Source organism: Lutra lutra, chromosome 16, assembly GCF_902655055.1.
Source record: "Lutra lutra chromosome 16, mLutLut1.2, whole genome shotgun sequence".
NCBI lineage: Eukaryota > Metazoa > Chordata > Mammalia > Carnivora > Mustelidae > Lutra > Lutra lutra.
Window position 1 is genome coordinate 21,126,370 of NC_062293.1, and position 27,577 is coordinate 21,153,946.

Here is a 27,577-nt window from a genome sequence, read left to right on the forward strand (position 1 = left end):
TCACACACCCACACACACCACACACCCACACACAGCCCGCACACTAGACCTAGATGTAGTGTCTGTTTGATGTTCCAGATCAAAAGAGATCCATGGTAAAAGAAAACCTACTGAAACAGCAATCACCTCTGTGACTGACAGGACGTTACTAAAGGGCAGGTGGCGCCCGTCCAGGAAAATGGAAATGCTCTATCCGATAGATGCGGGCATTACACGGATGGGCTTCTGTATATCAAAATTCACCACTATGGATGACTACACACAGGATTTTTTAACTTCACTGTGTGTAAAGTCCACCAAAAACAGAAAATCAACATAAAAGGCAAATGAGAAAGAGTGACGACATTATTTCTTTATGAATAAATCTCTGTCTTTAACAATTGTCATCTTGGCCACTTTGCCTTAAACTTAGTTAAATGACACTACTATGAGCTCTTCTGGTTCTTTGCATGGCATATTGCAGTTGTGTGTGTGTGCGGTGGGGGGTGCTTCCTATAATCGAAAAGCAGTGGTGAGGAACCTGACGGAGGCACTTGCTCAAAGCACGAGCCAACAGAATAAAGGAGTACGTCTCTAAGTATGGTCCCTGGGACTTCAACATCAACATCATCTGGGTACTTGTCAGAAATGCCAAACCTCAGGCTCCCCGTGTAATCAGAACCTGGAGGATGTGTCCCGACATATTTAATGGGCCCTTCGATGACTGCCGCATCCCAACGTTGGACTATGGCTAAGTGGAGCGGGCGAAACAGTAACTGAACAAAGTTACCTTGACTAACATCCATTCCGATTTCCAGTGGACACCCGCTCCCCCCCCCACACACACACAAATGTGCTGTACCTTTCCAGGTCTGGGGATAAATTCTGAGGAGAGGCACGTTCGGATTTTGCTACATTTCCTTTCTGTTCTGTGGAAGAGTATTTTTAAATACGAACGACATAAGAATGAAGATGAGGCTAAGTCTTTCAGAATCTAAAGACCATCCGGAGAAAGGCAACACAAAGATACGTGACCGCCAACTTTAACGCTTCCGGAACTACGAATCAGGGCAGTGGCGGGAACCATTCAGATACTGGCCTGCCACGGCTTTAGGGTAGACAACGTGACCCAAAGACAGAAACACCCCCCAGAAAACCCATTCCCGTGGCAGAGGTCAACAACGTCACACACACATAGACACACTGTCCCCTTCCTCATTGCTCAACAGTGACCCATACTACAGGGCCTTTTCCTCTTGTCTCATGCCCCTTCCCACAGGCCACCCTATGCACATGGAATTTCCTCCCCACTGACCATTGGAAGAAATGCACGACCAGAGGTAGGTTGGCCCTGATCTCATCCTGCTAGGGGATACACGAGGGGGAGAGGAAGAATGTAATTGCAAATGCCACCTATCAGGTAACAGCCCTCTGCCGAGGAAGAGGAGAAGACAGTGGTCCAGAAGATGCCAGTGGTGTGATTCAGGAGGAAAAGCAGACCTGACAGAATTGATCCCATCTAGAAAAGAAAATTTGTGTCCCACGGGCATCAACCATTACTTAGACAAACACTGCTGTGCATCTGATAATTACTCAAATAATGGGTAAACAACAACAAGGAAGACGTGTTGACAAATCACCCGGTTTGGGCAGTATATAGAGGCCACGGCACGAGGACAGACACTTCCACACTCAAGACCTTCGCTTTCCTGGAAACCTACCCAGAACCTCCAGCCTCTGTCACCATGGTCAACTCCTGTTGTGGCTCCGTCTGCTCTGACCAGGGCTGTGGCGAGGAGTCCTGCTGCCGCCCCAGCTGCTGCCAGACCAGCTGCTGCAGGCCCACCTGCTGCCGGCCCCAGCTGCTGTGTGTCCAGCTGCTGCCAGCCCTCCTGCTGTGGCTCCAGCTGCTGCAGGCCCAGCTGCTGCACCTCTAGCTGCTGCCCGCCCCACCTGCTGCCAGACCACCTGCTGCAGGACCACCTGCTGCCGCCCCAGCTGCTGTGTGTCCAGCTGCTGCCGCCCCTCCTGCTGTGGCTCCAGCTGCTGCGGCCCAGCTGCTGCATCTCTAGCTGCTGCCGCCCCTCCTGCTGTGGCTCCAGCTGCTGTGGCTCCAGCTGCTGCAGGCCCTGCTGCTGCCCCTCTAGCTGCTGCCACCCCACCTGCTGCCAGACCACCGCTGCAGGACCACCTGCTGCCGCCCCAGCTGCTGTGTGTCCAGCTGCTGCCGCCCCTCCTGCTGCGGTTCCAGCTGCTGCAGGCCCAGCTGCTGGGTGCCCAGCTGCTGCCCGCCCCACCTGCTGCCAGACCACCTGCTGCAGGACCACCTGCTGCCGCCACCAGCTGCTGTGTGTCCAGCTGCTGCCGGCCCCAGCTGTTGCTAGACCACCTGCTGCTCCCCAACCTGCTCTAGTGGCTTCTGCTGCCGAGCATCCTGGCCGGCACCCCGCTGTCTTTCATCAACCAATCTTCCTCAGGTAGTCCCACTGTGCGCGGAATCCTGACAGGCCAACTGTCAAACCTCAGTTCCGGCCGCCCTTTCAACTGACGTGGCCTCCAAATGTACTCCCCACCAACAACACCCTCCTCCCCGCCTCCTTCTTACTAGCTCCCTCCCAAGGGAATCCAAGGACCTTGCATTTTCTCTGAAATCTCTCAGCCAGCGTGTCATCCCAATCACACTCTTCTTTCCTGCCAGGTTTCCTCATACAGAGATGCTCCTATACCTCAAATAAACCTGAACGTCTCCAGGCATACAGATCGAAGGGCCTGTGTCTCATTATTTTTCCCTCGTGAACTGTTATCCTTAGCAGGTCGGTGGTATTTCTGGTGCTCCCTGCAGAAAGGGGAGTCCACCGCAGACGACTTTAGGATTTCCACCTCTATCCCCTCAGCACTCTCCATGCTGACATCGACCCTGGTGGTTTATAGCAAGCACCCGCTGCTCTCTGCTGAGCCCTTTGTCTAGATGAGGGAGGCAATTCTTGGCATGCCACAGCTAGGGAGAGGAAGTCTCTAGGAGAAGTCCCTCAACCAGTGGCAGCACTCGGTGGATGAAGTGCTCTAGCCCTTTAGCCCCTTCCCCTCGAGGTAGGGGGTGTGAGACCGGGGGCCTCAGCCATGACTGCCCTCAGCTGCCTAACAGGGCTTACCTGCTCTGGAAATCATTCTGGATTGGCTTCCCGTCCCTTCCCTGGATCACTTCTCACGTTCCCTACGGCCCTTCTTGAGATCACCTCCCAAACAAACTACTTGCTCCAGACCTCTGTTGTCGGAGTCTGCTCCTGACATCACCCTAACGCCAGCCTTCCGGAGCTCAGGATCAGGGCCTTCAAAACATTCCCATACAACCAGCACGGTAACCGTGGTGGCAGGCCACCCCTGAACATGAATCTCCACTGAAGCACCTAATCTTTTCACTATATGCTGTTTCTTCCTACAGTATTTGCACACTTGGTCTTAGACTATTAGTCTCCAATTCCTAAAGTATCATTCTTTACTGTCCTGAGGGACAGGACACTCTCCCGTGAGGAACTCAGACCCCCATTAAGGAGCTGTCTCCCTAGAGGAGGCCTGTTTGAGGGGAACTGCCCCCATCTGAGATGCTTACACCACACTCAGAAAACCAGAGACTAAAACACGATGTGCAAGGGAGAGCTCTCGGGAGAAATGCGTAAGAAACAGAGGGAGAGGGCACCTGGGTGGCTCAGTTGGTTAAGCAACTGTCTTTGGCTCAGGTCATGGTCCCGGAGTCCCGGGATCGAGTCCCGCATCGGGCTTCCCAGCTCCATGGCAAGTCTGCCTCTCCCTCTGAACGTCTCGCCTCTCAGGCTCTCTCTCACTGTTTCTCTCTCAAAAAAGTAAATAAAATCATTTAAAAAAAAAAAAGAAAGAAACGGAGGGAGACTTATCAGGGGTCTAAAAGGAACGAATGCAAAATGGGTTTCCCTCCAATTCCACCCCCACGTTCCGACCCCACTGATGAGGGGTGTGGTGGACTGGGGTAGGGGACTCTGCTCCTCTTAGAGGCAAGGGGGTTGAGCCTATGTACTCCTACATCACGTATCACTAGCCACGGACAACCCCTGGTGCGTAGAAAGAAGGGAGGGGTCAGACATCCAGCTGTGGTCCACCCCTAGGCTGACACAATTCCCTGCAGAACAGTGTGCGCAAACAGTGTGAGCCATGCGTAGCCCATACTCTGCACTAGCGTGTGGATCAGGGCATTTAAGGGCAAAAGACGCCCGAATGAATATCCATATCTACCCCTGCCTCTGCTCATGTCTATGGATTGCTCTCATTAACCCCGCTCCATGGGGTCTGCCACCACTTCTAGAAAAACTTACAAGACAGGGAGTTAGAGGGTGGCTCCTCTGCTCCTTTAGCTGACTTGCCTGGGGGCACTGACCTCAAACCCCATCCCTGAGAGTGCTGAGCCCATGATTCCTATGTCCTCTTCAGGCTACACTACTTGCTCATCGGCGGTTGATCCTGGGAATAGGAATACCAAGAATGCTCCTGTAGATCAGCTCAATGCTAAACATCTCCTAATGGCTCCCAGAGCTCCCTTCTGTGCTTGATGATTTCCCAACACTAGAAACCCAAAGGGATAAGGTGCCAGCCAGCATTTTCATACCAATCACATTTGACCATGTTCCCCTCAGCTAGCTTTCCTCTCCTGGAGACACGACCCCTAGATGCACACAGCCTACAATTAGAGGAGAAGGGGGCACAAATTCCCCCAAATGGATCACCGGGATAAAGATGATGTGGAAACTTCTCCTTGCACTCTAACCTCTAGATCCGTGTATTCACACAGGGGCCATCAAAGGTTTTGGATATCCCGCAGTCCAGTTCAACACAGATCCCATGTCCAACAGCCTGCCAACATATGAGTATTCCAGATTCCCATGGGCCAATGGCTACAGATTCTTGGGCAAGGACTAAGGAAATTCTATGATATACACTTCCTGGGGTCCTTCATCCAAAAAGACTGGTCTCTCCATTGATGGGTTAATAGGTCTGAGAACAGCCTGAGGTCTTCAAACTGCGTCAGGGATCATGACCTTCCACTGGGATCAAGGACCTCGGCCTTTGTTCTTTTATTCTTAAGCTCTTTTAAAGACACACACACACAACACACACAACACACACACACAAAGGTGCACAGTATTTGGCTACCTATATCCTGTTTGACTGTTCCAGGGGGAGAAAGAGAGACAGACACAGAGACCGAGATGGAGAGAGACCAAGCCCAGTCAGGGTGAGGGGCTGATGGAGAAGCTGACTCTCAACTGAGCAGGGAGCCCGAGGCAGGACTCCATCCCAGCCCTCCAGGACCATGACCTGAGCCAAAGGCAGAAGCTGAACCGACTGAGCCCCCCAGGAGCCACGTCCACCTCCCCAGCCCCCGGCTGCCTATATCCTATTATGACAGACACCATGCCCTATGATCCATATTGTTAGGTCCCTGAGGGTTTCACATCATTCTGAACCTTGGCATTCCACTCTGATTGGCCATCACATAATAATACACACATTACTTCCTAGAGTTAAATGCTGCCATCTGGACTTGGCCATTCAGGGATATTATCCTCCCATTATTCCTAGGGAGCATATTCCTGGTCCCAGCAATCCAACACAACCTCTCACTTCAGAGAATAGGCAGTACTACCTCAGTGACCTGCTGACACCGATACTTGATCACTCCTGGATATCTTAGTAAACAGAGTGCCCCCAGATCTCTCCTAGGGAATCGAGGCCACTTCGACTTTCTGGCTTTAGGACTACATTAGTTTTAGCTCTTCTCATTCTCTGAGCGGTTCTTTGTTTGTTTGTTTGTTTGTTTTTAAAGATTATTTATTTATTTATTTATTTATTAGACAGAGAGAGAGAGAGAGAGACAGAGACAGAGACAGGGACAGAGAGACAGAGAGAGATCACAAGTAGGCAGAGTACCAGGCAGAGAGAGAGGGAAGTAGGCTCTCTGCTGAGCAGAGAGCCCAATGCGGGGCTTGATCCCAGGACCCCGAGATCGTGACCTGAGCCCAAGACAGAGGCTTAACTCGCTGAGCCTCCCAGGCGCCCCTTCTCTGCACTTTTTCATTCCTCCTTTCTCACCTGTGTGTGCAGTCGTCCTAGATGAATTTGTTCTGGTTATCCATTCTTACACAGTATTACCGCAAAATTTAGCAGTTTCAAGTGACACTCATTTATGATCTCAGTTTCTGTGGATCCGATATCTCGGTAGGTACGGCCCACCGAGACCCTCCATTTCACAGGGTCTCCCAGGGCTGCACGCAAGGTGCTGCCTGGAACTGGGGTCTCAGGTGAGGGCTCCACTAGGGAAGAAGCCACTTCTCCCTTCACTTACGTGCTCACTGGCGGGATTCAGTTCCTTGAGGGCCGCTAGAGTGGGGACCTTGCTTCCTTGCTGGATGGTCAATGGAGACCGTGCTCAGTTCTCTGCTGCAAGGATCTCTCCCACATTGTACCAGGCTTCATCAAAGCCAGAGAGAGAGAGAGAGAGAAAGGGTTGGCTTTGAGATGAAAGTCCCAGTCCTTGGTAACTCAGCCCCTTGATGGTGCCATCTGCCATGGTTTAGAAGCACGTTACTTGACGGGAGGGAAATACAGGAGACCGTGAACACCAAGCGGTGGATAGCATCTTGAAGGCCATCTTGGAGTCTGCCTACCAGAACTCTTCCATAATACTGAGTGAAAGAATCAAATCAGAATTCTCTTTTAAAAATCAGAAACATATAAAAATCAAGCTTTGTTGTTTAGGTGTGCATACCTACCTAATAAAACCATAAGGAAAATGAATGAAAACGTTACTTGAAAAATCAGCACGGTAATCATCTGTAGCATGGAAAAAACAACTCTGGTCAACAAAGGACATATCAAGAGCCTTCTTGGTGGCAACAAACTTCTGTTTGTGACTCAAGCTTTGGCTATACAAATATTTGCTCCATAACTGTTTTGTATCTTATACTCGTATAGGTCACATGTTTTTCAGTCCTATGCATTTTCCATCAGATGAAAGAATTGTTTAAAAATTTAGGGTGAACTGAAATCCATAACTCTATTTAAGATTTAAAACGAAAGCTTACCTTTAGGGATGGATGGTCACCCTACCATGAAATTTAAAGCTATGACTTCAAAGGAGTCTTGGTACGTCACTAGGACGGCGCTGACTGAAGTAGTGATACATGTGCATCAACATGAGTGATGCTTACAGGCAGAAGCCAAGTCAATGGTGCCCAACCTAAGAGAAATTCTGCAGACTATATGAATAGTATGTACACACACACACACACACACTCACTCACTCACACACACACACACACCAACACACACAAGCCCGCACACTAGACCTAGATGTAGTGTCTGTTTGATGTTCCAGATCAAAAGAGATCCATGGTAAAAGAAAACCTACTGAAACAGCAATCACCTCTGTGACTGACAGGACGTTACTAAAGGGCAGGTGGCGCCCGTCCAGGAAAATGGAAATGCTCTATCCCGATAGATGCGGGCATTACACGGATGGGCTTCTGTATATCAAAATTCACCACTATGGATGACTACACACAGGATTTTTTAACTTCACTGTGTGTAAAGTCCACCAAAAACAGAAAATCAATCATAAAAGGCAAATGAGAAAGAGTGACGACATTATTTCTTTATGAATAAATCTCTGTCTTTAACAAATTGTCATCTTGGCCACTTTGCCTTAAACTTAGTTAAATGACACTACTATGAGCTCTTCTGGTTCTTTGCATGGCATATTGCAGTTGTGTGTGTGTGCGGTGGGGGGTGCTTCCTATAATCGAAAAGCAGTGGTGAGGAACCTGACGGAGGCACTTGCTCAAAGCACGAGCCAACAGAATAAAGGAGTACGTCTCTAAGTATGGTCCCTGGGACTTCAACATCAACATCATCTGGGTACTTGTCAGAAATGCCAAACCTCAGGCTCCCCGTGTAATCAGAACCTGGAGGATGTGTCCCGACATATTTAACGGGCCCTTCGATGACTGCCGCATCCCAACGTTGGACTATGGCTAAGTGGAGCGGGCGAAACAGTAACTGAACAAAGTTACCTTGACTAACATCCATTCTGATTTCCAGTGGACACCCGCTCCCCCCCCCCCCAACACACACAAATGTGCTGTACCTTTCCCAGGTCTGGGGATAAATTCTGAGGAGAGGCACGTTCGGATTTTGCTACATTTCCTTTCTGTTCTGTGGAAGAGTATTTTTAAATACGAACGACATAAGAATGAAGATGAGGCTAAGTCTTTCAGAATCTAAAGACCATCCGGAGAAAGGCAACACAAAGATACGTGACCGCAAACTTTAACGCTTCCGGAACTACGAATCAGGGCAGTGGCGGGAACCATTCAGATACTGGCCTGCCACGGCTTTAGGGTAGACAACGTGACCCAAAGACAGAAACACCCCCCAGAAAACCCATTCCCGTGGCAGAGGTCAACAACGTCACACAAACATAGACAACTGTCCCCTTCCTCATTGCTCAACAGTGACCCATACTACAGGGCCTTTTCCTCTTGTCTCATGCCCCTTCCCACATGCCACCCTATGCACATGGAATTTCCTCCCCACTGACCATTGGAAGAAATGCACGACCAGAGGTAGGTTGGCCCTGATCTCATCCTGCTAGGGGATACACGAGGGGAGAGGAAGAATGTAATTGCAAATGCCACCTATCAGGTAACAGCCCTCTGCCGAGGAAGAGGAGAAGACAGTGGTCCAGAAGATGCCAGTGGTGTGAGTCAGGAGGAAAAGCAGACCTGACAGAATTGATCCCATCTAGAAAAGAAAATTTGTGTCCCACGAGCATCAACCATTACTTAGACAAACACTGCTGTGCATCTGATAATTACTCAAATAATGGGTAAACAACAACAAGGAAGACGTGTTGACAAATCACCCGGTTTGGGCAGTATATAGAGGCCACGGCACGAGGACAGACACTTCCACACTCAAGACCTTCGCTTTCCTGGAAACCTACCCAGAACCTCCAGCCTCTGTCACCATGGTCAACTCCTGTTGTGGCTCCGTCTGCTCTGACCAGGGCTGTGGCGAGGAGTCCTGCTGCCGCCCCAGCTGCTGCCAGACCACCTGCTGCAGGACCACCTGCTGCCGCCCCAGCTGCTGTGTGTCCAGCTGCTGCCAGCCCTCCTGCTGTGGCTCCAGCTGCTGCAGGCCCAGCTGCTGCACCTCTAGCTGCTGCCGCCCCACCTGCTGCCAGACCACCTGCTGCAGGACCACCTGCTGCCGCCCCAGCTGCTGTGTGTCCAGCTGCTGCCGCCCCTCCTGCTGTGGCTCCAGCTGCTGCAGGCCCAGCTGCTGCATCTCTAGCTGCTGCCGCCCCTCCTGCTGTGGCTCCAGCTGCTGTGGCTCCAGCTGCTGCAGGCCCTGCTGCTGCCCCTCTAGCTGCTGCCACCCCACCTGCTGCCAGACCACCTGCTGCAGGACCACCTGCTGCCGCCCCAGCTGCTGTGTGTCCAGCTGCTGCCGCCCCTCCTGCTGCGGTTCCAGCTGCTGCAGGCCCAGCTGCTGTGGGTCCAGCTGCTGCCGCCCCACCTGCTGCCAGACCACCTGCTGCAGGACCACCTGCTGCCGCCCCAGCTGCTGTGTGTCCAGCTGCTGCCGCCCCAGCTGTTGCTAGACCACCTGCTGCTCCCCAACCTGCTCTAGTGGCTTCTGCTGCCGAGCATCCTGGCCGGCACCCCGCTGTCTTTCATCAACCAATCTTCCTCAGGTAGTCCCACTGTGCGCGGAATCCTGACAGGCCAACTGTCAAACCTCAGTTCCGGCCGCCCTTTCAACTGACGTGGCCTCCAAATGTACTCCCCACCAACAACACCCTCCTCCCCGCCTCCTTCTTACTAGCTCCCTCCCAAGGGAATCCAAGGACCTTGCATTTTCTCTGAAATCTCTCAGCCAGCGTGTCATCCCAATCACACTCTTCTTTCCTGCCAGGTTTCCTCATACAGAGATGCTCCTATACCTCAAATAAACCTGAACGTCTCCAGGCATACAGATCGAAGGGCCTTGTGTCTCATTATTTTTCCCTCGTGAACTGTTATCCTTAGCAGGTCGGTGGTATTTCTGGTGCTCCCTGCAGAAAGGGGAGTCCACCGCAGACGACTTTAGGATTTCCACCTCTATCCCCTCAGCACTCTCCATGCTGACATCGACCCTGGTGGTTTATAGCAAGCACCCGCTGCTCTCTGCTGAGCCCTTTGTCTAGATGAGGGAGGCAATTCTTGGCAGGCCACAGCTAGGGAGAGGAAGTCTCTAGGAGAAGTCCTCAACCAGTGGGCAGCACTCGGTGGATGAAGTGCTCTAGCCCCTTTAGCCCCTTTCCCCTCGAGGTAGGGGGTGTGAGACCGGGGGCCTCAGCCAGGACTGCACCTCAGCTGCCTACAGGGCTTACCTGCTCTGGAAATCATTCTGGATTGGCTTCCGTCCCTTCCCTGGATCACTTCTCACGTTCCCTACGGCCCTTCTTGAGATCACCTCCCAAACAAACTACTTGCTCTCAGACCTCTGTTGTCGGAGTCTGCTCCTGACATCACCCTAACGCCAGCCTTCCGGAGCTCAGGATCAGGGCCTTCAAAACATTCCCATACAACCAGCACGGTAACCGTGGTGGCAGGCCACCCCTGAACATGAATCTCCACTGAAGCACCTAATCTTTTCACTATATGCTGTTTCTTCCTACAGTATTTGCACACTTGGTCTTAGACTATTAGTCTCCAATTCCTAAAGTATCATTCTTTACTGTCCTGAGGGACAGGACACTCTCCCGTGAGGAACTCAGACCCCCATGTTAGGAGCTGTCTCCCTAGAGGAGGCCTGTTTGAGGGGAACTGCCCCCATCTGAGATGCTTACACCACACTCAGAAAACCAGAGACTAAAACACGATGTGCAAGGGAGAGCTCTCGGGAGAAATGCGTAAGAAACAGAGGGAGAGGGCACCTGGGTGGCTCAGTTGGTTAAGCAACTGTCTTTGGCTCAGGTCATGGTCCCGGAGTCCCGGGATCGAGTCCCGCATCGGGCTCCCAGCTCCATGGCAAGTCTGCCTCTCCCTCTGAACGTCTCGCCTCTCAGGCTCTCTCTCACTGTTTCTCTCTCAAAAAAGTAAATAAAATCATTTAAAAAAAAAAAAAGAAAGAAACGGAGGGAGACTTATCAGGGGTCTAAAAGGAACGAATGCAAAATGTGGTTTCCCTCCAATTCCACCCCCACGTTCCGACCCCACTGATGAGGGGTGTGGTGGACTGGGGTAGGGGACTCTGCTCCTCTTAGAGGCAAGGGGGTTGAGCCTATGTACTCCTACATCACGTATCACTAGCCACGGACAACCCCTGGTGCGTAGAAAGAAGGGAGGGGTCAGACATCCAGCTGTGGTCCACCCCTAGGCTGACACAATTCCCTGCAGAACAGTGTGCGCAAACAGTGTGAGCCATGCGTAGCCCATACTCTGCACTAGCGTGTGGATCAGGGCATTTAAGGCAAAAGACGCCCGAATGAATATCCATATCTACCCCTGCCTCTGCTCATGTCTATGGATTGCTCTCATTAACCCCGCTCCATGGGGTCTGCCACCACTTCTAGAAAAACTTACAAGACAGGGAGTTAGAGGGTGGCTCCTCTGCTCCTTTAGCTGACTTGCCTGGGGGCACTGACCTCAAACCCCATCCCTGAGAGTGCTGAGCCCATGATTCCTATGTCCTCTTCAGGCTACACTACTTGCTCATCGGCGGTTGATCCTGGGAATAGGAATACCAAGAATGCTCCTGTAGATCAGCTCAATGCTAAACATCTTCCTAATGGCTCCCAGAGCTCCCTTCTGTGCTTGATGATTTCCCAACACTAGAAACCCAAAGGGATAAGGTGCCAGCCAGCATTTTCATACCAATCACATTTGACCATGTTCCCCTCAGCTAGCTTTCCTCTCCTGGAGACACGACCCCTAGATGCACACAGCCTACAATTAGAGGAGAAGGGGGCACAAATTCCCCCAAATGGATCACCGGGATAAAGATGATGTGGAAACTTCTCCTTGCACTCTAACCTCTAGATCCGTGTATTCACACAGGGGCCATCAAAGGTTTTGGATATCCCGCAGTCCAGTTCAACACAGATCCCATGTCCAACAGCCTGCCAACATATGAGTATTCCAGATTCCCATGGGCCAATGGCTACAGATTCTTGGGCAAGGACTAAGGAAATTCTATGATATACACTTCCTGGGGTCCTTCATCCAAAAAGACTGGTCTCTCCATTGATGGGTTAATAGGTCTGAGAACAGCCTGAGGTCTTCAAACTGCGTCAGGGATCATGACCTTCCACTGGGATCAAGGACCTCGGCCTTTGTTCTTTTATTCTTAAGCTCTTTTAAAGACACACACACACACAACACACACAACACACACACACAAAGGTGCACAGTATTTGGCTACCTATATCCTGTTTGACTGTTCCAGGGGGAGAAAGAGAGACAGACACAGAGACCGAGATGGAGAGAGACCAAGCCCAGTCAGGGTGAGGGGCTGATGGAGAAGCTGACTCTCAACTGAGCAGGGAGCCCGAGGCAGGACTCCATCCCAGCCCTCCAGGACCATGACCTGAGCCAAAGGCAGAAGCTGAACCGACTGAGCCCCCCAGGAGCCACGTCCACCTCCCCAGCCCCCGGCTGCCTATATCCTATTATGACAGACACCATGCCCTATGATCCATATCGTTAGGTCCCTGAGGGTTTCACATCATTCTGAACCTTGGCATTCCACTCTGATTGGCCATCACATAATAATACACACATTACTTCCTAGAGTTAAATGCTGCCATCTGGACTTGGCCATTCAGGGATATTATCCTCCCATTATTCCTAGGGAGCATATTCCTGGTCCCAGCAATCCCAACACAACCTCTCACTTCAGAGAATAGGCAGTACTACCTCAGTGACCTGCTGACACCGATACTTGATCACTCCTGGATATCTTAGTAAACAGAGTGCCCCCAGATCTCTCCTAGGGAATCGAGGCCACTTCAACTTTCTGGCTTTAGGACTACATTAGTTTTAGCTCTTCTCATTCTCTGAGCGGTTCTTTGTTTGTTTGTTTGTTTGTTTTTAAAGATTATTTATTTATTTATTTATTTATTAGACAGAGAGAGAGAGAGAGAGACAGAGACAGAGACAGGGACAGAGAGACAGAGAGAGATCACAAGTAGGCAGAGTACCAGGCAGAGAGAGAGGGAAGTAGGCTCTCTGCTGAGCAGAGAGCCCAATGCGGGGCTTGATCCCAGGACCCCGAGATCGTGACCTGAGCCCAAGACAGAGGCTTAACTCGCTGAGCCTCCCAGGCGCCCCTTCTCTGCACTTTTTCATTCCTCCTTTCTCACCTGTGTGTGCAGTCGTCCTAGATGAATTTGTTCTGGTTATCCATTCTTACACAGTATTACCGCAAAATTTAGCAGTTTCAAGTGACACTCATTTATGATCTCAGTTTCTGTGGATCCGATATCTCGGTAGGTACGGCCCACCGAGACCCTCCATTTCACAGGGTCTCCCAGGGCTGCACGCAAGGTGCTGCCTGGAACTGGGGTCTCAGGTGAGGGCTCCACTAGGGAAGAAGCCACTTCTCCCTTCACTTACGTGCTCACTGGCGGGATTCAGTTCCTTGAGGGCCGCTAGAGTGGGGACCTTGCTTCCTTGCTGGATGGTCAATGGAGACCGTGCTCAGTTCTCTGCTGCAAGGATCTCTCCCACATTGTACCAGGCTTCATCAAAGCCAGAGAGAGAGAGAGAGAGAAAGGGTTGGCTTTGAGATGAAAGTCCCAGTCCTTGGTAACTCAGCCCCTTGATGGTGCCATCTGCCATGGTTTAGAAGCACGTTACTTGACGGGAGGGAAATACAGGAGACCGTGAACACCAAGCGGTGGATAGCATCTTGAAGGCCATCTTGGAGTCTGCCTACCAGAACTCTTCCATAATACTGAGTGAAAGAATCAAATCAGAATTCTCTTTTTAAAAATCAGAAACATATAAAAATCAAGCTTTGTTGTTTAGGTGTGCATACCTACCTAATAAAACCATAAGGAAAATGAATGAAAACGTTACTTGAAAAATCAGCACGGTAATCATCTGTAGCATGGAAAAAACAACTCTGGTCAACAAAGGACATATCAAGAGCCTTCTTGGTGGCAACAAACTTCTGTTTTGTGACTCAAGCTTTGGCTATACAAATATTTGCTCCATAACTGTTTTGTATCTTATACTCGTATAGGTCACATGTTTTCAGTCCTATGCATTTTCCATCAGATGAAAGAATTGTTTAAAAATTTAGGGTGAACTGAAATCCATACTCTATTTAAGATTTAAAACGAAAGCTTACCTTTAGGGATGGATGGTCACCCTACCATGAAATTTAAAGCTATGACTTCAAAGGAGTCTTGGTACGTCACTAGGACGGCGCTGACTGAAGTAGTGATACATGTGCATCAACATGAGTGATGCTTACAGGCAGAAGCCAAGTCAATGGTGCCCAACCTAAGAGAAATTCTGCAGACTATATGAATAGTATGTACACACACACACACACACACACTCACTCACTCACACACACACACACACCAACACACACAAGCCCGCACACTAGACCTAGATGTAGTGTCTGTTTGATGTTCCAGATCAAAAGAGATCCATGGTAAAAGAAAACCTACTGAAACAGCAATCACCTCTGTGACTGACAGGACGTTACTAAAGGGCAGGTGGCGCCCGTCCAGGAAAATGGAAATGCTCTATCCCGATAGATGCGGGCATTACACGGATGGGCTTCTGTATATCAAAATTCACCACTATGGATGACTACACACAGGATTTTTAACTTCACTGTGTGTAAAGTCCACCAAAAACAGAAAATCAATCATAAAAGGCAAATGAGAAAGAGTGACGACATTATTTCTTTATGAATAAATCTCTGTCTTTAACAAATTGTCATCTTGGCCACTTTGCCTTAAACTTAGTTAAATGACACTACTATGAGCTCTTCTGGTTCTTTGCATGGCATATTGCAGTTGTGTGTGTGTGCGGTGGGGGGTGCTTCCTATAATCGAAAAGCAGTGGTGAGGAACCTGACGGAGGCACTTGCTCAAAGCACGAGCCAACAGAATAAAGGAGTACGTCTCTAAGTATGGTCCCTGGGACTTCAACATCAACATCATCTGGGTACTTGTCAGAAATGCCAAACCTCAGGCTCCCCGTGTAATCAGAACCTGGAGGATGTGTCCCGACATATTTAACGGGCCCTTCGATGACTGCCGCATCCCAACGTTGGACTATGGCTAAGTGGAGCGGGCGAAACAGTAACTGAACAAAGTTACCTTGACTAACATCCATTCTGATTTCCAGTGGACACCCGCTCCCCCCCCCCCCAACACACACAAATGTGCTGTACCTTTCCCAGGTCTGGGGATAAATTCTGAGGAGAGGCACGTTCGGATTTTGCTACATTTCCTTTCTGTTCTGTGGAAGAGTATTTTTAAATACGAACGACATAAGAATGAAGATGAGGCTAAGTCTTTCAGAATCTAAAGACCATCCGGAGAAAGGCAACACAAAGATACGTGACCGCAAACTTTAACGCTTCCGGAACTACGAATCAGGGCAGTGGCGGGAACCATTCAGATACTGGCCTGCCACGGCTTTAGGGTAGACAACGTGACCCAAAGACAGAAACACCCCCCAGAAAACCCATTCCCGTGGCAGAGGTCAACAACGTCACACACACATAGACAACTGTCCCCTTCCTCATTGCTCAACAGTGACCCATACTACAGGGCCTTTTCCTCTTGTCTCATGCCCCTTCCCACATGCCACCCTATGCACATGGAATTTCCTCCCCACTGACCATTGGAAGAAATGCACGACCAGAGGTAGGTTGGCCCTGATCTCATCCTGCTAGGGGATACACGAGGGGAGAGGAAGAATGTAATTGCAAATGCCACCTATCAGGTAACAGCCCTCTGCCGAGGAAGAGGAGAAGACAGTGGTCCAGAAGATGCCAGTGGTGTGAGTCAGGAGGAAAAGCAGACCTGACAGAATTGATCCCATCTAGAAAAGAAAATTTGTGTCCCACGAGCATCAACCATTACTTAGACAAACACTGCTGTGCATCTGATAATTACTCAAATAATGGGTAAACAACAACAAGGAAGACGTGTTGACAAATCACCCGGTTTGGGCAGTATATAGAGGCCACGGCACGAGGACAGACACTTCCACACTCAAGACCTTCGCTTTCCTGGAAACCTACCCAGAACCTCCAGCCTCTGTCACCATGGTCAACTCCTGTTGTGGCTCCGTCTGCTCTGACCAGGGCTGTGGCGAGGAGTCCTGCTGCCGCCCCAGCTGCTGCCAGACCACCTGCTGCAGGACCACCTGCTGCCGCCCCAGCTGCTGTGTGTCCAGCTGCTGCCAGCCCTCCTGCTGTGGCTCCAGCTGCTGCAGGCCCAGCTGCTGCACCTCTAGCTGCTGCCGCCCCACCTGCTGCCAGACCACCTGCTGCAGGACCACCTGCTGCCGCCCCAGCTGCTGTGTGTCCAGCTGCTGCCGCCCCTCCTGCTGTGGCTCCAGCTGCTGCAGGCCCAGCTGCTGCATCTCTAGCTGCTGCCGCCCCTCCTGCTGTGGCTCCAGCTGCTGTGGCTCCAGCTGCTGCAGGCCCTGCTGCTGCCCCTCTAGCTGCTGCCACCCCACCTGCTGCCAGACCACCTGCTGCAGGACCACCTGCTGCCGCCCCAGCTGCTGTGTGTCCAGCTGCTGCCGCCCCTCCTGCTGCGGTTCCAGCTGCTGCAGGCCCAGCTGCTGTGGGTCCAGCTGCTGCCGCCCCACCTGCTGCCAGACCACCTGCTGCAGGACCACCTGCTGCCGCCCCAGCTGCTGTGTGTCCAGCTGCTGCCGCCCCAGCTGTTGCTAGACCACCTGCTGCTCCCCAACCTGCTCTAGTGGCTTCTGCTGCCGAGCATCCTGGCCGGCACCCCGCTGTCTTTCATCAACCAATCTTCCTCAGGTAGTCCCACTGTGCGCGGAATCCTGACAGGCCAACTGTCAAACCTCAGTTCCGGCCGCCCTTTCAACTGACGTGGCCTCCAAATGTACTCCCCACCAACAACACCCTCCTCCCCGCCTCCTTCTTACTAGCTCCCTCCCAAGGGAATCCAAGGACCTTGCATTTTCTCTGAAATCTCTCAGCCAGCGTGTCATCCCAATCACACTCTTCTTTCCTGCCAGGTTTCCTCATACAGAGATGCTCCTATACCTCAAATAAACCTGAACGTCTCCAGGCATACAGATCGAAGGGCCTTGTGTCTCATTATTTTTCCCTCGTGAACTGTTATCCTTAGCAGGTCGGTGGTATTTCTGGTGCTCCCTGCAGAAAGGGGAGTCCACCGCAGACGACTTTAGGATTTCCACCTCTATCCCCTCAGCACTCTCCATGCTGACATCGACCCTGGTGGTTTATAGCAAGCACCCGCTGCTCTCTGCTGAGCCCTTTGTCTAGATGAGGGAGGCAATTCTTGGCAGGCCACAGCTAGGGAGAGGAAGTCTCTAGGAGAAGTCCTCAACCAGTGGGCAGCACTCGGTGGATGAAGTGCTCTAGCCCCTTTAGCCCCTTTCCCCTCGAGGTGGGGGGTGTGAGACCGGGGGCCTCAGCCAGGACTGCACCTCAGCTGCCTACAGGGCTTACCTGCTCTGGAAATCATTCTGGATTGGCTTCCGTCCCTTCCCTGGATCACTTCTCACGTTCCCTACGGCCCTTCTTGAGATCACCTCCCAAACAAACTACTTGCTCTCAGACCTCTGTTGTCGGAGTCTGCTCCTGACATCACCCTAACGCCAGCCTTCCGGAGCTCAGGATCAGGGCCTTCAAAACATTCCCATACAACCGGCACGGTAACCGTGGTGGCAGGCCACCCCTGAACATGAATCTTCACTGAAGCACCTAATCTTTTCACTATATGCTGTTTCTTCCTACAGTATTTGCACACTTGGTCTTAGACTATTAGTCTCCAATTCCTAAAGTATCATTCTTTACTGTCCTGAGGGACAGGACACTCTCCCGTGAGGAACTCAGACCACCATGTTAGGAGCTGTCTCCCTAGAGGAGGCCTGTTTGAGGGGAACTGCCCCCATCTGTGATGCTTACACCGCACTCGGAAAACCAGAGACTAAAACACGATGTGCAAGGGAGAGCTCTCGGGAGAAATGCGTAAGAAACAGAGGGAGAGGGCACCTGGGTGGCTCAGTTGGTTAAGCAACTGTCTTTGGCTCAGGTCATGGTCCCGGAGTCCCGGGATCGAGTCCCGCATTGGGCTCCCAGCTCCATGGCAAGTCTGCCTCTCCCTCTGAACGTCTCGCCTCTCAGGCTCTCTCTCACTGTTTCTCTCTCAAAAAAGTAAATAAAATCATTTAAAAAAAAAAAAAAGAAAGAAACGGAGGGAGACTTATCAGGGGTCTAAAAGGAACGAATGCAAAATGTGGTTTCCCTCCAATTCCACCCCCACGTTCCGACCCCACAGATGAGGGGTGTGGTGGACTGGGGTAGGGGACTGCTCCTCTTAGAGGCAAGGGGGTTGAGCCTATGTACTCCTACATCACGTATCACTAGCCACGGACAACCCCTGGTGCGTAGAAAGAAGGGAGGGGTCAGACATCCAGCTGTGGTCCACCCCTAGGCTGACACAATTCCCTGCAGAACAGTGTGCGCAAACAGTGTGAGCCATGCGTAGCCCATACTCTGCACTAGCGTGTGGATCAGGGCATTTAAGGCAAAAGACGCCCGAATGAATATCCATATCTACCCCTGCCTCTGCTCATGTCTATGGATTGCTCTCATTAACCCCGCTCCATGGGGTCTGCCACCACTTCTAGAAAAACTTACAAGACAGGGAGTTAGAGGGTGGCTCCTCTGCTCCTTTAGCTGACTTGCCTGGGGGCACTGACCTCAAACCCCATCCCTGAGAGTGCTGAGCCCATGATTCCTATGTCCTCTTCAGGCTACACTACTTGCTCATCGGCGGTTGATCCTGGGAATAGGAATACCAAGAATGCTCCTGTAGATCAGCTCAATGCTAAACATCTTCCTAATGGCTCCCAGAGCTCCCTTCTGTGCTTGATGATTTCCCAACACTAGAAACCCAAAGGGATAAGGTGCCAGCCAGCATTTTCATACCAATCACATTTGACCATGTTCCCCTCAAGCTAGCTTTCCTCTCCTGGAGACACGACCCCTAGATGCACACAGCCTACAATTAGAGGAGAAGGGGGCACAAATTCCCCCAAATGGATCACCGGGATGAAGATGATGTGGAAACTTCTCCTTGCACTCTAACCTCTAGATCCGTGTATTCACACAGGGGCCATCAAAGGTTTTGGATATCCCGCAGTCCAGTTCAACACAGATCCCATGTCCAACAGCCTGCCAACATATGAGTATTCCAGATTCCCATGGGCCAATGGCTACAGATTCTTGGGCAAGGACTAAGGAAATTCTATGATATACACTTCCTGGGGTCCTTCATCCAAAAAGACTGGTCTCTCCATTGATGGGTTAATAGGTCTGAGAACAGCCTGAGGTCTTCAAACTGCGTCAGGGATCATGACCTTCCACTGGGATCAAGGACCTCGGCCTTTGTTCTTTTATTCTTAAGCTCTTTTAATGACACACACACACACAACACACACAACACACACACACAACACACACACACACACACACAGACACCTCTGTGTGTGTGTGTTGTGTGTGTGTGTGTGCACACACACAAAGGTGCACAGTATTTGGCTACCTATATCCTGTTTGACTGTTCCAGGGGGAGAAAGAGAGACAGACACAGAGACCGAGATGGAGAGAGACCAAGCCCAGTCAGGGTGAGGGGCTGATGGAGAAGCTGACTCTCAACTGAGCAGGGAGCCCGAGGCAGGACTCCATCCCAGCCCTCCAGGACCATGACCTGAGCCAAAGGCAGAAGCTGAACCGACTGAGCCCCCCAGGAGTCACGTCCACCTCCCCAGCCCCCGGCTGCCTATATCCTATTATGACAGACACCATGCCCTATGATCCATATTGTTAGGTCCCTGAGGGTTTCACATCATTCTGAACCTTGGCATTCCACTCTGATTGGCCATCACATAATAATACACACATTACTTCCTAGAGTTAAATGCTGCCATCTGGACTTGGCCATTCAGGGATATTATCCTCCCATTATTCCTAGGGAGCATATTCCTGGTCCCAGCAATCCCAACACAACCTCTCACTTCAGAGAATAGGCAGTACTACCTCAGTGACCTGCTGACACCGATACTTGATCACTCCTGGATATCTTAGTAAACAGAGTGCCCCCAGATCTCTCCTGGGGAATCGAGGCCACTTCGACTTTCTGGCTTTAGGACTACATCAGTTTTAGCACTTCTCATTCTCTGTGCAGTTCTTTGTTGGTTTGTTTGTTTGTTTTTAAAGATTATTTATTTATTTATTTATTTATTTATTAGACAGAGAGAGAGAGAGAGAGACAGAGACAGAGACAGGGACAGAGAGACAGAGAGAGATCACAAGTAGGCAGAGTACCAGGCAGAGAGAGAGGGAAGTAGGCTCTCTGCTGAGCAGAGAGCCCAATGCGGGGCTTGATCCCAGGACCCCGAGATCGTGACCTGAGCCCAAGACAGAGGCTTAACTCGCTGAGCCTCCCAGGCGCCCCTTCTCTGCACTTTTTCATTCCTCCTTTCTCACCTGTGTGTGCAGTCGTCCTAGATGAATTTGTTCTGGTTATCCATTCTTACACAGTATTACCGCAAAATTTAGCAGTTTCAAGTGACACTCATTTATGATCTCAGTTTCTGTGGATCCGATATCTCGGTAGGTACGGCCCACCGAGACCCTCCATTTCACAGGGTCTCCCAGGGCTGCACGCAAGGTGCTGCCTGGCACTGGGGTGTCAGGTGAGGGCTCCACTGGGGAAGAAGCCACTTCTCCCTTCACTTACATGCTCACTGGCGGGATTCAGTTCCTTGAGGGCCGCTAGAGTGGGGACCTTGCTTCCTTGCTGGATGGTCAATGGAGACCGTGCTCAGTTCTCTGCTGCAAGGATCTCTCCCACATTGTACCAGGCTTCATCAAAGCCAGAGAGAGAGAGAGAGAGAGAGAAAGGGTTGGCTTTGAGATGAAAGTCAAGGTCCTTGGTAACTCAGCCCCTTGATGGTGCCATCTGCCATGGTTTAGAAGCACGTTACTTGACGGGAGGGAAATACAGGAGACCGTGAACACCAAGCGGTGGATAGCATCTTTAAGGCCATCTTGGAGTCTGCCTACCAGAACTCTTCCATAATACTGAGTGAAAGAATCAAATCAGAATTCTCTTTTTAAAAATCAGAAACATATAAAAATCAAGCTATGTTGTTTAGGTGTGCATACCTACCTAATAAAACCATAAGGAAAATGAATGAAAACGTTACTTGAAAAATCAGCACGGTAATCATCTGTAGCATGGAAAAAACAACTCTGGTCAACAAAGGACATATCAAGAGCCTTCTTGGTGGCAACAAACTTCTGTTTTGTGACTCAAGCTTTGGCTATACAAATATTTGCTCCATAACTGTTTTGTATCTTATGCTCGTATAGGTCACATGTTTTTCAGTCCTATGCATTTTCCATCAGATGAAAGAATTGTTTAAAAATTTAGGGTGAACTGAAATCCATACTCTATTTAAGATTTAAAACGAAAGCTTACCTTTAGGGATGGATGGTCACCCTACCATGAAATTTAAAGCTATGACTTCAAAGGAGTCTTGGTACGTCACTAGGACGGCGCTGACTGAAGTAGTGATACATGTGCATCAACATTAGTGATTCTTACAGGCAGAAGCCAAGTCAATGGTGCCCAACCTAAGAGAAATTCTGCAGACTATATGAATAGTATGTACACACACACACACACACACACACACACACACACACTCACACATACAAACACACACAAGCCCGCACACTAGACCTAGATGTAGTGTCTGTTTGATGTTCCAGATCAAAAGAGACCCATGGTAAAAGAAAACCTACTGAAACAGCAATCACCTCTGTGACTGACAGGACGTTACTAAAGGGCAGGTGGCGCCCGTCCAGGAAAATGGAAATGCTCTATCCCGATAGATGCGGGCATTACACGGATGGGCTTCTGTATATCAAAATTCACCACTATGGATGACTACACACAGGATTTTTTAACTTCACTGTGTGTAAAGTCCACCAAAAACAGAAAATCAACCATAAAAGGCAAATGAGAAAGAGTGACGACATTATTTCTTTATGAATAAATCTCTGTCTTTAACAAATTGTCATCTTGGCCACTTTGCCTTAAACTTAGTTAAATGACACTACTATGAGCTCTTCTGGTTCTTTGCATGGCATATTGCAGTTGTGTGTGTGTGCGGTGGGGGGTGCTTCCTATAATCGAAAAGCAGTGGTGAGGAACCTGACGGAGGCACTTGCTCAAAGCACGAGCCAACAGAATAAAGGAGTACGTCTCTAAGTATGGTCCCTGGGACTTCAACATCAACATCATCTGGGTACTTGTCAGAAATGCCAAACCTCAGGCTCCCCGTGTAATCAGAACCTGGAGGATGTGTCCCGACATATTTAACGGGCCCTTCGATGACTGCCGCATCCCAACGTTGGACTATGGCTAAGTGGAGCGGGTGAAACAGTAACTGAACAAAGTTACCTTGACTAACATCCATTCTGATTTCCAGTGGACACCCGCTCCCCCCCCCCAACACACACAAATGTGCTGTACCTTTCCCAGGTCTGGGGATAAATTCTGAGGAGAGGCACGTTCGGATTTTGCTACATTTCCTTTCTGTTCTGTGGAAGAGTATTTTTAAATACGAACGACATAAGAATGAAGATGAGGCTAAGTCTTTCAGAATCTAAAGACCATCCGGAGAAAGGCAACACAAAGATACGTGACCGCAAACTTTAACGCTTCCGGAACTACGAATCAGGGCAGTGGCGGGAACCATTCAGATACTGGCCTGCCACGGCTTTAGGGTAGACAACGTGACCCAAAGACAGAAACACCCCCCAGAAAACCCATTCCCGTGGCAGAGGTCAACAACGTCACACACACATAGACAACTGTCCCCTTCCTCATTGCTCAACAGTGACCCATACTACAGGGCCTTTTCCTCTTGTCTCATGCCCCTTCCCACATGCCACCCTATGCACATGGAATTTCCTCCCCACTGACCATTGGAAGAAATGCACGACCAGAGGTAGGTTGGCCCTGATCTCATCCTGCTAGGGGATACACGAGGGGAGAGGAAGAATGTAATTGCAAATGCCACCTATCAGGTAACAGCCCTCTGCCGAGGAAGAGGAGAAGACAGTGGTCCAGAAGATGCCAGTGGTGTGAGTCAGGAGGAAAAGCAGACCTGACAGAATTGATCCCATCTAGAAAAGAAAATTTGTGTCCCACGAGCATCAACCATTACTCAGACAAACACTGCTGTGCATCTGATAATTACTCAAATAATGGGTAAACAACAACAAGGAAGACGTGTTGACAAATCACCCGGTTTGGGCAGTATATAGAGGCCACGGCACGAGGACAGACACTTCCACACTCAAGACCTTCGCTTTCCTGGAAACCTACCCAGAACCTCCAGCCTCTGTCACCATGGTCAACTCCTGTTGTGGCTCCGTCTGCTCTGACCAGGGCTGTGGCGAGGAGTCCTGCTGCCGCCCCAGCTGCTGCCAGACCACCTGCTGCAGGACCACCTGCTGCCGCCCCAGCTGCTGTGTGTCCAGCTGCTGCCAGCCCTCCTGCTGTGGCTCCAGCTGCTGCAGGCCCAGCTGCTGCACCTCTAGCTGCTGCCGCCCCACCTGCTGCCAGACCACCTGCTGCAGGACCACCTGCTGCCGCCCCAGCTGCTGTGTGTCCAGCTGCTGCCGCCCCTCCTGCTGTGGCTCCAGCTGCTGCAGGCCCAGCTGCTGCATCTCTAGCTGCTGCCGCCCCTCCTGCTGTGGCTCCAGCTGCTGTGGCTCCAGCTGCTGCAGGCCCTGCTGCTGCCCCTCTAGCTGCTGCCACCCCACCTGCTGCCAGACCACCTGCTGCAGGACCACCTGCTGCCGCCCCAGCTGCTGTGTGTCCAGCTGCTGCCGCCCCTCCTGCTGCGGTTCCAGCTGCTGCAGGCCCAGCTGCTGTGGGTCCAGCTGCTGCCGCCCCACCTGCTGCCAAACCACCTGCTGCAGGACCACCTGCTGCCGCCCCAGCTGCTGTGTGTCCAGCTGCTGCCGCCCCAGCTGTTGCTAGACCACCTGCTGCTCCCCAACCTGCTCTAGTGGCTTCTGCTGCCGAGCATCCTGGCCGGCACCCCGCTGTCTTTCATCAACCAATCTTCTTCAGGTAGTCCCACTGTGCGCGGAATCCTGACAAGCCAACTGTCAAACCTCAGTTCCGGCCGCCCTTTCAACTGACGTGGCCTCCAAATGTACTCCCCACCAACAACACCCTCCTCCCCGCCTCCTTCTTACTAGCTCCCTCCCAAGGGAATCCAAGGACCTTGCATTTTCTCTGAAATCTCTCAGCCAGCGTGTCATCCCAATCACACTCTTCTTTCCTGCCAGGTTTCCTCATACAGAGATGCTCCTATACCTCAAATAAACCTGAACGTCTCCAGGCATACAGATCGAAGGGCCTTGTGTCTCATTATTTTTCCCTCGTGAACTGTTATCCTTAGCAGGTCGGTGGTATTTCTGGTGCTCCCTGCAGAAAGGGGAGTCCACCGCAGACGACTTTAGGATTTCCACCTCTATCCCCTCAGCACTCTCCATGCTGACATCGACCCTGGTGGTTTATAGCAAGCACCCGCTGCTCTCTGCTGAGCCCTTTGTCTAGATGAGGGAGGCAATTCTTGGCAGGCCACAGCTAGGGAGAGGAAGTCTCTAGGAGAAGTCCTCAACCAGTGGGCAGCACTCGGTGGATGAAGTGCTCTAGCCCCTTTAGCCCCTTTCCCCTCGAGGTGGGGGGTGTGAGACCGGGGGCCTCAGCCAGGACTGCACCTCAGCTGCCTACAGGGCTTACCTGCTCTGGAAATCATTCTGGATTGGCTTCCGTCCCTTCCCTGGATCACTTCTCACGTTCCCTACGGCCCTTCTTGAGATCACCTCCCAAACAAACTACTTGCTCTCAGACCTCTGTTGTCGGAGTCTGCTCCTGACATCACCCTAACGCCAGCCTTCCGGAGCTCAGGATCAGGGCCTTCAAAACATTCCCATACAACCGGCACGGTAACCGTGGTGGCAGGCCACCCCTGAACATGAATCTCCACTGAAGCACCTAATCTTTTCACTATATGCTGTTTCTTCCTACAGTATTTGCACACTTGGTCTTAGACTATTAGTCTCCAATTCCTAAAGTATCATTCTTTACTGTCCTGAGGGACAGGACACTCTCCCGTGAGGAACTCAGACCACCATGTTAGGAGCTGTCTCCCTAGAGGAGGCCTGTTTGAGGGGAACTGCCCCCATCTGTGATGCTTAAACCGCACTCGGAAAACCAGAGACTAAAACACGATGTGCAAGGGAGAGCTCTCGGGAGAAATGCGTAAGAAACAGAGGGAGAGGGCACCTGGGTGGCTCAGTTGGTTAAGCAACTGTCTTTGGCTCAGGTCATGGTCCCAGAGTCCCGGGATCGAGTCCCGCATTGGGCTCCCAGCTCCATGGCAAGTCTGCCTCTCCCTCTGAACGTCTCGCCTCTCAGGCTCTCTCTCACTGTTTCTCTCTCAAAAAAGTAAATAAAATCATTTAAAAAAAAAAAAGAAAGAAACGGAGGGAGACTTATCAGGGGTCTAAAAGGAACGAATGCAAAATGTGGTTTCCCTCCGTTTCCACCCCCACGTTCCGACCCCACAGATGAGGGGTGTGGTGGACTGGGGTAGGGGACTGCTCCTCTTAGAGGCAAGGGGGTTGAGCCTATGTACTCCTACATCACGTATCACTAGCCACGGACAACCCCTGGTGCGTAGAAAGAAGGGAGGGGTCAGACATCCAGCTGTGGTCCACCCCTAGGCTGACACAATTCCCTGCAGAACAGTGTGCGCAAACAGTGTGAGCCATGCGTAGCCCATACTCTGCACTAGCGTGTGGATCAGGGCATTTAAGGCAAAAGACGCCCGAATGAATATCCATATCTACCCCTGCCTCTGCTCATGTCTATGGATTGCTCTCATTAACCCCGCTCCATGGGGTCTGCCACCACTTCTAGAAAAACTTACAAGACAGGGAGTTAGAGGGTGGCTCCTCTGCTCCTTTAGCTGACTTGCCTGGGGGCACTGACCTCAAACCCCATCCCTGAGAGTGCTGAGCCCATGATTCCTATGTCCTCTTCAGGCTACACTACTTGCTCATCGGCGGTTGATCCTGGGAATAGGAATACCAAGAATGCTCCTGTAGATCAGCTCAATGCTAAACATCTTCCTAATGGCTCCCAGAGCTCCCTTCTGTGCTTGATGATTTCCCAACACTAGAAACCCAAAGGGATAAGGTGCCAGCCAGCATTTTCATACCAATCACATTTGACCATGTTCCCCTCAAGCTAGCTTTCCTCTCCTGGAGACACGACCCCTAGATGCACACAGCCTACAATTAGAGGAGAAGGGGGCACAAATTCCCCCAAATGGATCACCGGGATGAAGATGATGTGGAAACTTCTCCTTGCACTCTAACCTCTAGATCCGTGTATTCACACAGGGGCCATCAAAGGTTTTGGATATCCCGCAGTCCAGTTCAACACAGATCCCATGTCCAACAGCCTGCCAACATATGAGTATTCCAGATTCCCATGGGCCAATGGCTACAGATTCTTGGGCAAGGACTAAGGAAATTCTATGATATACACTTCCTGGGGTCCTTCATCCAAAAATACTGGTCTCTCCATTGATGGGTTAATAGGTCTGAGAACAGCCTGAGGTCTTCAAACTGCGTCAGGGATCATGACCTTCCACTGGGATCAAGGACCTCGGCCTTTGTTCTTTTATTCTTAAGCTCTTTTAATGACACACACACACACAACACACACAACACACACACACAACACACACACACACACACACACACACACACACCTCTGTGTGTGTGTGTTGTGTGTGTGTGTGTGCACACACACAAAGGTGCACAGTATTTGGCTACCTATATCCTGTTTGACTGTTCCAGGGGGAGAAAGAGAGACAGACACAGAGACCGAGATGGAGAGAGACCAAGCCCAGTCAGGGTGAGGGGCTGATGGAGAAGCTGACTCTCAACTGAGCAGGGAGCCCGAGGCAGGACTCCATCCCAGCCCTCCAGGACCATGACCTGAGCCAAAGGCAGAAGCTGAACCGACTGAGCCCCCCAGGAGCCACGTCCACCTCCCCAGCCCCCGGCTGCCTATATCCTATTATGACAGACACCATGCCCTATGATCCATATCGTTAGGTCCCTGAGGGTTTCACATCATTCTGAACCTTGGCATTCC

General features: G+C 51.0%; 3 protein-coding genes and 1 pseudogene across 12 annotated transcripts; all 4 read left to right on the top strand.

Annotated features, from left to right (window-relative positions):
- Positions 1-1,724: 1,724 nt before the first annotated feature.
- On the top strand, positions 1,725-2,947 carry LOC125086674 (keratin-associated protein 4-4-like; annotated as a pseudogene).
- Positions 2,948-8,996: 6,049 nt separating this feature from the next.
- LOC125087776 (keratin-associated protein 4-4-like) lies at positions 8,997-10,046 on the top strand. 4 transcript variants are annotated; one of them, XM_047708429.1, is made up of 3 exons: positions 8,997-9,159; positions 9,211-9,341; positions 9,432-10,046. In XM_047708429.1, exons 1-3 carry the CDS (start codon positions 9,035-9,037, stop codon positions 9,668-9,670), a joined length of 495 nt encoding a protein of 164 aa, XP_047564385.1. In that variant the 5' UTR covers positions 8,997-9,034; the 3' UTR covers positions 9,671-10,046. The 4 variants fall into 4 exon arrangements, with proteins under 4 accessions (XP_047564385.1, XP_047564383.1, XP_047564384.1 ...); XM_047708430.1 differs by having other exon boundaries at positions 9,035-9,087; positions 9,151-9,294; positions 9,436-10,046; XM_047708427.1 differs by having other exon boundaries at positions 9,211-10,046.
- A 6,266-nt stretch (positions 10,047-16,312) lies between these two features.
- LOC125087779 (keratin-associated protein 4-4-like) lies at positions 16,313-17,362 on the top strand. Of its 4 annotated transcripts, none has more exons than XM_047708433.1 (3): positions 16,313-16,475; positions 16,527-16,657; positions 16,748-17,362. In XM_047708433.1, the coding sequence occupies exons 1-3, from the start codon at positions 16,351-16,353 to the stop codon at positions 16,984-16,986; spliced, it is 495 nt and encodes a 164-aa protein (XP_047564389.1). In that variant the 5' UTR covers positions 16,313-16,350; the 3' UTR covers positions 16,987-17,362. The 4 variants fall into 4 exon arrangements, with proteins under 4 accessions (XP_047564389.1, XP_047564387.1, XP_047564388.1 ...); XM_047708434.1 differs by having other exon boundaries at positions 16,351-16,403; positions 16,467-16,610; positions 16,752-17,362; XM_047708431.1 differs by having other exon boundaries at positions 16,527-17,362.
- A 6,340-nt stretch (positions 17,363-23,702) lies between these two features.
- Positions 23,703-24,422, top strand: LOC125087775 (keratin-associated protein 4-4-like). 4 transcript variants are annotated; one of them, XM_047708425.1, is made up of 3 exons: positions 23,703-23,865; positions 23,917-24,047; positions 24,138-24,422. In XM_047708425.1, the coding sequence occupies exons 1-3, from the start codon at positions 23,741-23,743 to the stop codon at positions 24,374-24,376; spliced, it is 495 nt and encodes a 164-aa protein (XP_047564381.1). In that variant the 5' UTR covers positions 23,703-23,740; the 3' UTR covers positions 24,377-24,422. The 4 variants fall into 4 exon arrangements, with proteins under 4 accessions (XP_047564381.1, XP_047564379.1, XP_047564380.1 ...); XM_047708426.1 differs by having other exon boundaries at positions 23,741-23,793; positions 23,857-24,000; positions 24,142-24,422; XM_047708423.1 differs by having other exon boundaries at positions 23,917-24,422.
- The last annotated feature ends 3,155 nt before the right edge of the window (positions 24,423-27,577 follow it).

Excerpts from the sequence above, each read along its gene's own strand:
- LOC125087776 (XM_047708427.1), top strand. The coding sequence starts at position 9,035 with ATGGTCAACTCCTGTTGTGGCTCCGTCTGCTCTGACCAGGGCTGTGGC. Across the intron at positions 9,160-9,210 it reads TGCCGCCCCAGCTGCTGTGT|CTGCTGCACCTCTAGCTGCT; the intron begins GTCCAGCTGCTG and ends CTGCAGGCCCAG.
- LOC125087779 (XM_047708431.1), top strand. The coding sequence starts at position 16,351 with ATGGTCAACTCCTGTTGTGGCTCCGTCTGCTCTGACCAGGGCTGTGGC. Across the intron at positions 16,476-16,526 it reads TGCCGCCCCAGCTGCTGTGT|CTGCTGCACCTCTAGCTGCT; the intron begins GTCCAGCTGCTG and ends CTGCAGGCCCAG.
- LOC125087775 (XM_047708423.1), top strand. The coding sequence starts at position 23,741 with ATGGTCAACTCCTGTTGTGGCTCCGTCTGCTCTGACCAGGGCTGTGGC. Across the intron at positions 23,866-23,916 it reads TGCCGCCCCAGCTGCTGTGT|CTGCTGCACCTCTAGCTGCT; the intron begins GTCCAGCTGCTG and ends CTGCAGGCCCAG.